Genomic DNA, 14,565 nt, shown 5'->3' with positions numbered 1-14,565 from the left:
AAATTAATCAAATTATACTTGAAAGGTTTTATATCATGCTTTGCTTTCATCTTGATCTTTTTTCATGTTACCATATCTTTGGCACTTGGTTTTCTTCCCACTTTTTTTTCTTAAAAAAGACAATCAAGACATACATTGTAAGCTGTACATTAAGTATTTATAAACAAATCATTTCAAATCATATTCTAAAAACTGAAATGAAAATCCTTCAAGGCAAACTGATACAACTCTCACAGATAGTAATTTTATTTGAGAAAGTTAATGGGATTAACATTGCTTTGATAGGTAATTTGTGACCAGCCATCCCGAATCCAACTACAGTGTATATGTTGCCAAAATGAATTATGAAATTTTTATTGAGTTTAAATTATTTCATCTCAAGCTTTTAAAAGGTACAGTATATAACATGTCAAAATTAATCCATTATAACCCACATACATGTAAGTCATTGATTGAATGCAGAAGAAACTTTTTAAATAGGGAAAAACAATGTTCAAAGTTTAGGGTCCATTCAAGCTTAAGATGCAGCAATCTCAGAGAAAAGTCCAAACAGTCCACAAACACTTCTGTCAAGACTATTTTATCTGATTTTCTATCTAAGTTTACTGCTTGAGATTTTGACTGTATATGAAGAAGAAAAATTACTCTTTCCAATTAGTTTTTTTTTCTATTTTTTTACAAAAACATAATATTCTGGCTGTTTACAGAGAACCTTCCCTAGTGACTTATTGTAGGTTTGGGGTGGCTGGTCACAGTCTAACCAACCTGTATTTCAGAAGAAATCAATGTACAAAATGGATGATCACAATTCACAATCACTGATTGCGAACATGATAAGGCTGTGTCACTCTGCATTGCTCATACATTACTCAAAAAGTGTAATGCCAATTGTTATGTACTTACATGTATTACCAAGAGCTCATTGAAATAAATTGTAGTGACAGACTTTTATATTTTGAAAATACTTGAATTCACAATTCCATCAAAACAAATTGTGCAGAAAATATTGATAAAATAATGATAATGAAAAAAGCAAATGTACTATTATGGACTAAGTGCTTGGAGAATGAGAACCCTGTATTTGGTATTCATGCCTATCTTGAAGATACATATGCTATTAGATGTTGCTTAAAATATTTACATAAACTTCTCCATACCAATACATGTTCATCATGATCTAGTCATTTGTGGTAATAACACTATTACTTCCTCAGAATCTATAAAAGGATGGTCTGTCCACCAATTTATGGTTTTTGGATGACAAACTTAAAACCTTAACTTATAATGGTATGACAAAGAGAATGAAGCCTCTGAAACATAGAACTTACATGTACATGTATTTACATGTACATATATACATGTCTCAGATACCTTGAAAATTTGAGAAAATGCAAAGATTTATTTAAATCTTTGTATATTAAAATGTTCCTAAATATTGTATTTGTGCGTATGTGTGTAAGTATGCATGTATCTACACACTGAGTAACCTGAATTTGATTGAGGATAACACACGTTTACAAATGTAAAATTCAATCACAAATACAAGTTCTTTTGTATATCATTAAAAATTTGAAAATCTGATGAAGAAATACTCATTCCTGTAATTTTGTAGATCAAAACCAAACATGCTGTTGAAAAAATGCCTAATTTTTCTTATCCAGGACATTGGAATAACACAAAATATGGTGTTAACTCTTGTTTGAAGCCTCCGAAACAAGTGTTAACATAAGTTTAGGATGCCTGTCAATTTGGGAAAATGCAGAGCTTTATTTTGAGCCACTGTATATTACAATATTAATAAACATTACATGGTTTATATGTGTGACTTTTCTTTCTTTTAGTTGATATCTAATGTTTATATTCTGAGTTAGAAATAGGGAAATGCATGTTTTATGAGTGGAAAATCCCATCTCAAATACTTAGCTCAGGTATAACTTAAGAAATATTATTAATTATAAAATCAAATATGTTTCTGTTCTTAAGTAGATCAAAACCAACAACAAAAAAATAAAATGTGAACACTCTCTTATCTATGAATTTAGAATAACAAAAAAAAACATGTGTTAACTTATGTTCGAAGCCTCCTAAACAGAATTTTTACGTTATCAGCGAATTCTGAAAAAAATTGAATTGATATTCATACAATTTCTACCTGAGGCCAGTCTATAGAACATAACATATGATTATAATACAAATTTAACCTACAAATTTTGGACTGAAGTAACAAAAAAATAAAAACAAGTGATTTGACTGTTTCGGAGGCTTCAAGTGTTTCGGAGGCTTCAATTGTTAACGGAAAGTTAGTATCATCTCTTATTTTCAAACAGCAAGGAATATCTCTGCTATTTATTGACAGGTGAACTAGGTGTCCATATACTACATTGTGATGTATTGATTGGACAAGTTCCTTCGTTCATATTTATATGGGCAGTCTGTAAAGTTTGTTTCGGAGGCTTCAAAACAGTTAACGGAAAATTAACCTTGATCAGTTAGGCTTTGAAAAAATTGTAAAAAGAAGTGTGATCCAAGATATTTTGTTTTTATTTGGAAGTTTATACTTCAAATGTTGCATAAAGGTCCTAGGGAGCAGAATTTTATTTTTTGAAAACCAATGCTCGGAATACAAAGTTTGTTAGCTATTGTTAACGGAAAATGAAGCCTCCGAAACAACAAATTGGACCACCCCGTTCTCAGAAATAAAGAAGCAGTCACACTAAAAACCTATCTGGTATTTTTCATTGAACATCTAACTTCACATTCTGCATAACAAAAGTAATCATCAACATTCCAGAAATAAGAAAGGGCATTCCAAAAAAAGTCTATGTATTTTATGTACACAAAAAAGGTGCAACTTAGGGTACTTATGTGCCTGCCAAAATTAAACGAAGTAATGAGTGAAGATGTCTATGCTACCCGAGGTAGCACTCATTGAGGTTACTCATATGCCAAAGCATCTTTAAATTATGTGGCTTTATGAGACTGCTACAGATAAAAACATTGAAATTTCAGAGTTACACCATATATTGTGGAAATGACCATATATCAAACTCCACCTTTTATCATCACTGGCGACCTGAACATTCACCTAGACAATAACTCTTCACCTAACACACAGAAGTTTAATGATCTAATTAGCGGTCACGCCATCTCTCAGCTAGTTGATACTCCAACACACGACAGAGGTCACATCCTTGATGTTGTCATGGTTAGGGACTCTGATGATCAAGCTCTCTTATCGAAGCCTCGAGTCATACCTGGCATCTCAGACCACTCTGAGAAGGTCAACTTTCCCAAGCCGAGTCGGTCCCAGTCCACTATAATCAGTCGCAACATCAACAACATCGACGGTGGCTTTCGCGAACGACATCACTGAATGTGACATCATTGCTCCCTAGGACAGAGAGTGCAGACTTTTGTGTCGACACCGCCGTACATCGTTATAACTCTGAACTGGGAAGGATTCTTGATATTCATGCACCCCCGAAAGAAAGGAAAGTCCGGATTCATGTTGACTCTCCATGGTATAATGACAACATCCGCTCTCAGAAGAAAAAACGATGAATGCTGGAGAGGCAATGGCGGCAGTCTTCACTTCATATCCACCGGGAACTATTCTCTGCCCAGCGTGACCTTGTCAATTCCCTTGTGAAGAGGGCAAAGCGTTCCTATTATGTGGCTATCATTGAAGACTGTCACGACGACTCTAAAAAACTCTTCTCTGTAGCTAATCGGCTACTGAACCGTCGACAATCATCACCTCTTCCTTCCCACTCAGACAGCTCGCAAATGGCGTCTACTTTCCTTCACTTCTTCCAGACCAAAGTCAAGATGATCTGCGATAGTTTAGCACCAAATGAGTCTCCACACAGCCAGCTCACTTCCTCTTCCTTTGAAACTATCCAACCTACCACTCCTGACGAGATCATGTCACTTTTACGTAAACTCCCTCCCAAGTCATGTCAGTCAGATCCCATTCCCACTAAATTACTTAAGGATTGTTCCCCTTCTGTTGCTCCAATTCTCTCACATCTAATTAATATGAGTATAGAACAGGCATACGTTCCTCCCTCTCTGAAAGTTGCTCTCATTACCCCACTGTTAAAAAAACCCTCTCTGGATCAAAACTCCCTCCAAAACTACCGCCCAGTTTCAAACTTACCATTTTTATTCAAGATTCTTGAAAGGATTGTGTTCTCTCAATTGTCTGAATACCTTTCGGATAATGATTTGCTCGATCCTTTCCAGTCAGGTTATAGGTCTAATCATAGTGTAGAAACGCTACTTCTTGACGCGTCTAATTATATCCTACAAGGCATGGATAAAGGGAACACCACAGCTCTTTTGCTGTTAGACTTGTCCTCCGCCTTCGACACGGTAAATCACACTATCCTTTTGAACATACTTAGTTCACTCGGTGTTAAGGGTGAGGCTTACAAGTGGTTTGAGTCTTATCTCTCATTCCACTCTCAGATCGTTTGTATTAACGGTTATAAATCTGATGCTTTGCCTCTCTCTTGTGGAGTACCTCAAGGTTCTGTGGGCGGGCCAACTCTCTTTTCGATTTATTTATCTGGATTGCGACAAGTTCTGTTGAAACACGACATAAAATACCATATTTATGCAGACGACATCCAACTCATGATTTCTTTTAATTCGGATCAACTAGCTGCAGAAGGTTCCATCCATCGTCTTGAATGTTGCATGGTTGATGTTCACAATTGGCTGACTTCTCACTCTCTTAAGTTGAATCCAGCCAAATGTGAATTTCTTCTTTTTGGCTCCAAAGTACAACTAAGTAAAATCCACATCGACTCCATCTCATTTTCTGGCCTCACTGTAAATTTGTCAAGTTCTTGTCGCAATCTCGGTATAGTTTTTGATTCTCACATGACAATGTCGAATCACATTTCTTTTATTTGTAGATCAGTTCGCTACCAATTGCGAAATATTGGTTGTATTAGGAAATACTTGTCTCGACCGGCCACAGAAAAATTGGTTCACGCTTTAATTTCATCCCGTCTCGATTTTGGAAACTCCCTTTTGTTTAATCTACCCCAGAATCAGTTAGTCAAAGTTCAGAAACTTCAAAATGCTGCCGCTCGCATCGTATCTCTTTCCACCAGGCGCACTCACATTACTCCTATTTTAAGATCCTTACATTGGCTCCCTGTAAAACAGCGTATTATGTTCAAGATTTTGTTGTTAACTTTTCATCGTGTTCATGGCTCATCTCCCCAGTACCTTATTTCACTTATCAAAAGTTATACCCCTTCAAGATCCTTAAGTTCCTCCTTTTCCAATTCTCTTGTTACCCCCAAAATTTCCAAAACCTGGGGTGAAAGATCATTTGTTTACTCATCCTCTAAGCTATGGAATAGCCTCCCTCAAAACATCAAACAGTGCTTGACTTCTGAAACTTTCAAACATTACCTCAAAACATTTCTGTTCAATTCTTCTTAATTTCTTTTATAATTTCCTAAAAAGCGCCTTGAGCACTCTACAGAGTGGATTTGGCGCGATATAAGTCTAATTATTATTATTGTTATTATTTACATGATCAATATATTCGACAAAAATTAAGAATTACACAAATACACGTTGTACACTTTGTGCATCAGCCGAATACAATTTATCAAAAGTGTGATGCAAAACTAATGTATACCACAAATCATGTAAACTGAGCATTTCCACCAACTTGCTGGGCTGGGTCTGTTTCTGGGCACGAACCAGAAAGAAAAAAATTGCCATTATGAACTGCTGTACCGGCCGCACAAAAACATTGTTACACTAACAGAGCACTAACAGTAGTCAGTCACATCTTTTGGATCGTGATATCAAACGTTGATCCAAGATTTAAATAACATGTTGTGACATTAAGCATGACTGCGACAATATCGGTTATAACAAGGCCTCTGCCAGCACGTTTCTTTGCAGACGACACTGGTCTACAGGTGTGTAATGCTGCTTGAATTCCATTCAATGAGCGAGAAAATAAAGTTTTTGGGACGCACATGGCAGCATCAAACGAAGTTAGCTGCATCAGGTGCACCGCACTGATCAATTGATAAAGTACTGCCCCACCCTTTTGTGGGTATGCATAGGAATTGATATCAATTTGTGTGGAAATGGGCAGTTCCTGAAGTTCTTAAGGGGTTTGGGGGGAGGGAGGGAGGGGGGGGGGGTGTTGGTGGACTTTGTAACTTGGGATTACTGTATAAGCTGATATTTTTGCATACAGAATTTTTTCGAGAATCGCGGGGTCCCGACATTTTCGCGGGTTGTTAAATTCGCGATTGAAAGAAGTACCAAACACTTCCACAGCATTTCAATGAAGCAAAACTAGTGCAAATCATGTGCAATTCTAAACTTCTCCAAGTTGGTTGGTTGGTGTTGGGAGTTAAGTTGGCGCTCTTCAATCTGGTAGATTATCTGCGCCAGGTCGTTTCCGAGTTAGTTGCTTAATTCCTGCATCAATGTCCTCGGCGTTAGACTAGTCTGACCTGTCATATAGCGAGGTGCAATATAATTATGATTAGTTACCACCACCATTAAATGTGTGTTTTTGTACTTCATAGTATGCAAACTTATATAAGAAGCTAGGTCAAAGCTCAATTTTAGTAGTCTAAGAATTATCACTAATCATCAGAACAAAAGGATGAGAGAGAGAGAAAGAGATGGAGAGAGATCAGTGGAATATTCTTATTCGAATCTCTTTGTTTTTTTCACGTAATTCAGGATGACTTTATAATCTGCATTTCTTCCCAATAATGTTGCCAGATCTGATATTGGCTTGTTTAATTTCAGGCTTCTTTGCATAATTCTTCTTTCTCTTTCATATTTCTTACATTGTAGTAAAAAATGTTCTATTGTCTCAGGAACCTGACAATGGGAACATAGACCATTTTCATGTTGATTAAATTTATACAGATAATAATTCAATTTACATTTTCCGAGTCTTAAACGGTGTATCATAGTCTCTTCAAACCGAATGAGACCTTGATAACTAATTGTATCTGCCACGTTGGGTTGGATGCTAAATAAATGTCTTCCTTTAGATGAGGATACCCATTGAGCCTGCCAGATTTCTTTATAAATCAAAGACATGTGGGTTTTCCATTCCTCTTTGATATATGGAATGTTTAATTCAACTTGTTCTTTTGATGTTCCTTTTTTTGCTAAAAGGTCTGCCACATCGTTCCCGTGAATACCACAATGGGATGGTATCCATTCAAAATTGACATAAATATCTGATAATTGTAAAACTTTGATTTTATACAAGATATCAACAATAAGATTGTTTTGTATACGATTGCTTTCAAGTGCTTGAAGAGCAGACAACGAATCTGTAAAAATTACCACGGACATACCTCTGTTATCTCCTAGCCAATCAAGTGCCATTACTATTGCTGTTAATTCGGCTCTCATTATACTTACAGAATTTAATCTATAGAATCTTTTAATATCCAGTTCTGGTATATAAAAAGCAGAGCCGGTTCTCTTGTCTTCTTGTTTTGATCCATCAGTGTAGATATTTAAGTAACCTTTCCATCTTGTATGTATCCTTTCTGAGACACAGTTTTTCATATCTTGTACTAAGTTACGTTGTTTATTGATAATCTTATGGATATAGTAAGATATACTAGGTATTTCATATGACCAAAAAGGTTCTCATAATATTCTTTGGCTTAGTTGTTCAATTTGGATCTCTTCATTTGGCTTACATGCTCTGACTACAAAGGGTCCACAACCTGATTTCCAAGTAAATTGATCAATATACCAGGAAGGTTCAATAATTTCTAAAGTAGGATGATGACTATCTCTGTTTGTTAAAAGATAAAACATGTATTTGTCAACAGACAGTTCTCTTCTTAGTTGTAAAGGTCTTTCACCACATTCTACCTGTAGTGCTTCAAGGGCAGGGTTATATATTGCACCAGTTATTATTTTCAGTGACTGATATTGGATTGAATCTAATTCTTGTTTTAGCGAAAGGCTAGCTGAGTCGTATAACTCACATCCGTAGTCTAATATGGATCTAATAAGACCTTTGTATATTATATAAAGAATTGTTTTATTATTTCCCCAACTTGTTCCTGCTATACACCGTAACAAATTGATTCTTTTTGAACATCTGAGTTTTATATAATCGATGTGCTTTTTCCAGGTGAGTTTCACATCAAACCAAATACCCAGAAACTTATATTCTTTGTATTGTGGTATAGAGTTATCTTTAACCTTAATATTTACCTCTATATGCTGCCTATTGGTAAAAATCATAACAGCAGACTTTTGAGGAGAAATAATCATACTCCAGGTTGAGCACCACTGTTCAATTTCTTTTATAGCTTTCTGCATTTTCTTTTGTAAAAAGTCAAGATTTCTGCCTGAGCACCATACGGCAATATCATCGGCATACATAGAGATTTTAACAGATTTTTCTATCAGTTTTAGATCATTCAACATTAAATTGAACAAAATTGGACTAATAACACTACCTTGGGGCGTTCCATTTTCCAGAACAAATTGTGAACAAGTGTGTGTGTATTTGAGTTTTGTCAGACGTGTATCAATCAGATATGATTATTTACGTCTGGGACCGACCTTTAACGTCACCATCCGAAAGACGTATTTGTGAACAAGTGTCTGTGCTGATGTCTTTTGTACATAAATATGTCCCTGTAAAAACAGTTCCAACTGAAAAAAGTTTGCTTAAATTTTACCTTTTTTTACCTTTAGATCTGAAAATTCATCATGTCACAGTTTGATCTGTAATCCAAAGGGTTAAGCAATCTTTGGAATTTGTGTTTTGTTCGATTCATTTTTCAAAAAGTTGGTAAAAGTGCAAAAATTTTGAATTTTGTGAACAGAATCTTCACCTGTAAAAGCTTTGGTCATGTGACTTATGAATATTAATGAGTATGAAAATAGCTGCCAATACCTGGGTATAGAGTCAATCAGATGACAATAAAATCAAATTATATCATGGAAAATACATTTTAATAGTACATTGAGTGAATAAATATTGATAAAATAATGTTAGGAAGTAGTTTAGGCTCTGATTTTGTTTAAGAAATAAAAAAAGGTGAAATTCTAGCTATCTTTTTGAGTCAGTAACTGTACTTTCTAAGCCTTATTTTTTGCACATATAGAGGTGCATATCTCGACTATATAGGGTGTTTTCAATAGCAAAGCCTTGCTGTTTGGCACAATGGCATTGACTAAGAAATGTGTCAATATTTTCGCGTGTTAAATTTGCGGCCGATTGGCAATTCACGAAATCCGCGAAAATAACAGCTTATACAGTATCCTATCTTATGTTTGGTTGAGATACTCCAATCTCCATATAGGAGTTTGTTTCTAATGTATTTGGTCTGGGGCCTGTTGCAAAAAGAGTTGCGTTTAAACGCAAGTCCCAAATACGGGTGCCTCATTGGCTGAAAATCAAGTTGCGCAAGATTTTTTGAGTTGTGATCACGTTTGATCGCAACTCTTTCTGCAACGGGCCCCTGATCTTAATAATTAATTTCAATTTACATATCGCTGTAACTTGATTCTTTGGGGAAAAAAAATTAATCATTGTCGGGTTTAGAACTCGATAAGGCTTCATTGATTTTTAGCTTAAGAGTGCTCTGATTTTACTCTTTCAGTTGATTTTCATTTAAATCCATGATTCCTTCCAATCAGCCTCCTGCATTGCACCAGACCTACCAGATCACATGATACCTTCTCAGTCTCGCTTTCCTCATGGTGTACGTCTCAACGTGTCATGTGAATATGGGTATCAGCTTAGTAGTACAGACAGAAACCTGCCAACATGCACACGTGGTCATTGGAATGAAAGCTTAACTGTAACATGCGAGAGAGGTAAGCTCTTGAAAGAACATGCATGAATGGGCCCATTGCAAAATGTTTGTGTTTATAAATGTAACAAAAAAGAGTCGATCACAAGGCCAGAATGTGCGCGTTTGATTGGTTGGTTGGAAACGAATGGGTGATTTTTAAAGTTGCTTTTGGTCGCTAAACTTCTTGCAACGGACCCAAGATATTCCTGTCACAGTGATCTCTGGGATTATCCAAGGGTGACCTCAGAATGACCTTAGGGTGACCTTTCACCTTTCACAGTGCATGGGAGTGCTGTCCAGGGACTATTCAGTGGTAGTACCTGGTGCGCATGAACAAAGTCATCTCTGATGAGCAAAGGTGAAAATGGTAGTCTTCTGTAAAAGAAAAATTGAGTGAAGGGTTGCACTTATACCTTGGTTCTGTAATCCATGTAAAAAGCTATCCAAAAGAAATGGCAGTAAAGGGAGTAAAAACAATGTGAATAAAGCATACCAAAAAGTCACTTACCAGATGGTATCTGAATTTCAAAAAACAAAATCACATGTCTGAAAAGTTCAACATCTACTCTTTAATTTGATACTTTGTTCTCAAGGAAATGGTCAAGAAATAGCAAAGTTCTGTTTATTCAAAATAATGCTTACTTATAAAGTAAAGACATTAGTCAAGCTGTTAGACTTACTCAGCACTCTGTATTGACGATCAGCCATGCATCAAATCTTTTATTAACCGTGTGATAGCTACAGCAGGGATCCGTGAAAGCACATTTGTTTAATTAAATTATGGAAATACAAGCATAAACTTGTATGCAGAGAGGCAAGTAACAGCCGCACTGCTATAATATGCTGCATTAACCCTAAACTGGGGGGGGGGGCGCCAATTTGACCCCCCCAACAAATTTTGTCACTACGCCGCCGCGCGAAATTTTTTGACCGCACTTGCTGACTTTTTACTTTCAAGTCTTGCGCATCTTTTTAGACCAAATTTGTGATGCCCGGGTAAGCGGTTCTGAAATTACGCAACATTTGTAAGTGCATGTCAGACCCGAAATTGCTTAAAAACGTGATTCCATGTACGAAGTCAAAATGAATGCAAATTGTGTTTTTCAACCAAAAATAATAAATGTATGATTATTTTTACTTTTGTTGGTTTAAATGGATTTATTTTATGCTATTTATGATCGCAAAAGGGTCCTCAACAAAGTTCATCGGAAAAAGCATTAAAAAACAAAGGTTTGAAAAAACTAAGAAATACATAAGAATTTATAAAAACAATAAAGTACATAAGAAATTAATTATATTTTTTGCAATTTTTTTGTAGATATTTGTTAGAAATGTAATAATTGATACTCCCACCAAAAATCAGCATTCTGCTAGCTATATAAATTTATTTAAAGGCCAAAATATACACACAAAAAAATTTAGGGCAAATTTCATACGCTTATTTGCATGATTAATGACTAAAAAATATAAACAATTAATTTTTTGAAAATTTTACCATACAGTCTTGTAGTTTACATCCGGTTCTATGCGCATGCAAATTTTCGCAGCGATCACGCAATCAGCGGCTTAGATCTGAGGGGGGTCAAATTGACCCCTCCCCCCAGTATATTCTGGTCCGAAATAGCCCAGTTAGATAGGGTTAAATATGTAGAGAGTGTCTGGTAAAGTCAGTGATATAATTTGCAAATGTTCAATTCAGTATTTATTTATTAATGTAACAATATTTATTATTATTATTGTTATTGTATTATTATACAAGTACTTAACATTAAATGTTACATTGATTTGATGTAGTGCCATGCGAGGATCCCGTGAGGAGTTCATACAGCTCTGTTACATTACTACCAGGGGAAGTACAGAGCTATGTCCATGGTGCCAGAGTCAGGTATGTTTGCAGCGAAGGCTGGGAGATTGAGGGGCTTGATGAACGAGAGTGCGATAATGGACAATGGACAGGATCTACCCCACAGTGCAGAGCAATAGGTAAGAGATCAATTAAATGATTTTGCATCAGTGATACACAATGATGGTAATAGTATTGGGCTTTTATTGCTACAGAGGGATTGAGCTGTACATGGTCTGTCATTGGGTCAGATGCAGAAAAAGTAACAATTGCTTTTGCTTGGCTTTTCCTTGATTCCATATGCATAGAAATGAGCGAGCAAATGCTTTTGCTAGTAAGTTCAAGCAATCGCTAACTGACTGCTAGCATTTCCTTGACGGTTAAGCTATTTCTAAAAAGCATATACATAAAGCGAGCATTTGGCTTGTGCGTTTAAGCAATTGCTTGGGATTATTTAAGCTCCGTCAGAGCAGCTTGGGCGTTTGCTTGATCAGGGTACTCGCGTTTTTTAATCATGTTTGTCCACTTGAGAGAGAACCCTAAGGTGTACCGTAACCTACATGTCCTTGTTTTCTTCCTTATAAGTGCAAACCAAATGCCACATATATAAATTTATCAAAAAGAAAGTTAGTTATAGAAGTTAGTTTCACACCATGTCTGAAGAAAAGATGTTATTGGAAAGAAGCGGTAATTCGCACTACCAAACCTTTGTATTCGAGTCCTGCCTTTTCTGTGAGTCGTGCTCGCACCAGTGTGACGTTGCTATTCAAACCGCTAGCAATTGCTTTCTGAAGGCAAGAAAAAGGGTTCAAGCACTAGCAAGGGGTTATGCATATGAAATAAAGCAATTGTTGAAGCATGATTCTTTGCTTGGCTAGCTATTGCTTGTGCTTGAAGCAATTGCTTGCCAGCAATTTCTACTTTTTATGCTTCTCACCCAATGACTGTGTTCATAAGGAGCTAGTCTTTGAATGTACCTTTCAGACAACTAGTAGTAATACAGAGGATAAATTAAGCTAGAAATTTATTCGTTTAAAAAAACAAAATTCTCAACAGGAAAAGTATGTGCTTGTAGCTCCTTGTTAGCATAATTGTTGTGGTTTGAATGTAATGAGTATTGAATTAGTGTGTTACCATTCAAGTGGGTTTATATTACTAGACTACACTGCCCAGAATGATGCATTATGGGTTAGGAACCTGGCTAGATATGAGTTGTTGAGGACTTGAGGGGGCTTCTGGTTCTTAGTAGCTTAAAGGACAAGTCCACCCCGACAAAAAGTTGATTTGAATAAAAAGAGAAAAATACAACAAGCATAACACTGAAAATTTCATCAAAATCAGATGTAGAATAAGAAAGTTATGACATTTTAAACTTTCGCTTAATTTCACAAAACAGTTATATGCACATCCTGGTCGGTATGCAAATGAGGAGACTGATGACGCCATCCACTCACTATTTCTTGTGTATTTCATTATATGAAATGTGAAATATTCTAATTTTCCCCTCATTGTCAAGTGAAACAATGATTAATTCCTCTCTGAACATGTGGGATTAGCATTGTTTAATACTATATGGTTAAGTCAAGTTGGTCCTTATTGTCAAATCTGTAAAAAATGAAATATTGTATAATTCAAACAATAAAAAACAAAAGAAATAGTGAGTGATGGACATCATCGACCGACTCATCTGCATGTCACTGAGTTGTGTATATAACTGTTTTGTGAAAAATAAGGGAAACTTTAAAATGCCATAACTTTCTTATTCTACATCCGATTTTGATGAAATTTTCAGCGTTCTGCTAGTTTGATTTTTCTCTATTTATTTAAATTAACATTTTTCTGGGGTGGACCTGACCTTTAAAGAATCTTTGCCCTGTGCTTTATGAAAACCAATGTCGCTAGGTTATTTCCAAAGGGGGTGATTCTGACATACTCAGGTGTTTTTTATCATTAAAGTACAGAAGATTCAAGAATCCTCTGCCAAAATCGGTGAACAGGAAGAGCAGTTTCATCCTGATTTCAAAGCTGATGAAAAATTGACATTTGAAAATAACTTGGCAACCTTGGGTTTCATCAAGCACAGGATAAAGATCCTTAAAGGCCCAATATCACATTATCATTATTGCTGATTTACTACAAGAACTGTAATAGACTAGTAATAAATCCAGACCAACAGCTTTAGTGACCTGGCACCCAGGAATCCATCTTGCTTTCCATTTAAACATGCTCAGAATGCTTTAAAATATATCAGAAAGAGATGTTATAAATAGGTTTTTAGTTTATCTTCTAATAATCCCGAATACAGGAAACATACGCATAATTTTGTGGACATAATTATGGTTATTTCTGCTCAGCATGTGTGGGAGTTGAAACCTAGCAGGCAAAATGTTATATATGACAATCAGATGATTATGTGATCCGTTAACGAGATACAGTAGTCAGTAAATTATCCCAATTTTATTCCTCCTTAAAAAAAAAAGCCCCTCCGCGATGCAATATCCCTGAGAGATTAAATGGAGAACGATACCATATTATTGGTTATCTGGGAAACATCAATGAGGGGTTGCCCATTGGTGGAGAAGTAGAGATCTCTGTCGGATGTAATCCAGGCTATTACGCTCAGCGTCGTGTTGATACAAGATGCTTAGACGGAGGAGTATGGTCACTTTCTGTACCAATATGTGGTAAGAATTTAATTTTTTTTGAATAGCTATTTATGGTGTTGAATAGCTGATTGCTTTTGCCTATACATGTCTACTTTCGATATTTTGTATGTATTATTATTTTTTTTCTGGGAAACATTTTTATTTCTGGGAAAATGAAAGTTGGCAACGCCACATCTTGAGAATGATGACCAACTCACTTGATATTCATACAATT

At 35.9% G+C, this 14,565-nt stretch overlaps 1 protein-coding gene across 1 annotated transcript in view; it reads left to right on the top strand.

Moving 5' to 3' along the window:
* Positions 1-3,561: 3,561 nt before the first annotated feature.
* Positions 3,562-14,565, top strand: part of LOC129277393 (sushi, von Willebrand factor type A, EGF and pentraxin domain-containing protein 1-like) — a 38,251-nt gene continuing 27,247 nt past the window's right edge. The window contains exons 1-4 of the mRNA XM_064110021.1: positions 3,562-3,958; positions 9,685-9,864; positions 11,637-11,825; positions 14,166-14,369. Coding sequence (XP_063966091.1) covers positions 3,562-3,958; positions 9,685-9,864; positions 11,637-11,825; positions 14,166-14,369 — 970 coding nt within the window. The remainder of the gene's footprint in view (positions 3,959-9,684; positions 9,865-11,636; positions 11,826-14,165; positions 14,370-14,565) is intronic.

This window comes from Lytechinus pictus, chromosome 15 (genome assembly GCF_037042905.1).
Source record: "Lytechinus pictus isolate F3 Inbred chromosome 15, Lp3.0, whole genome shotgun sequence".
NCBI classification, from domain to species: Eukaryota; Metazoa; Echinodermata; class Echinoidea; order Temnopleuroida; family Toxopneustidae; genus Lytechinus; species Lytechinus pictus.
The sequence above is the reverse complement of the archived record's forward strand: the minus strand, read 5'-3'. Positions and strand labels throughout refer to the sequence as shown.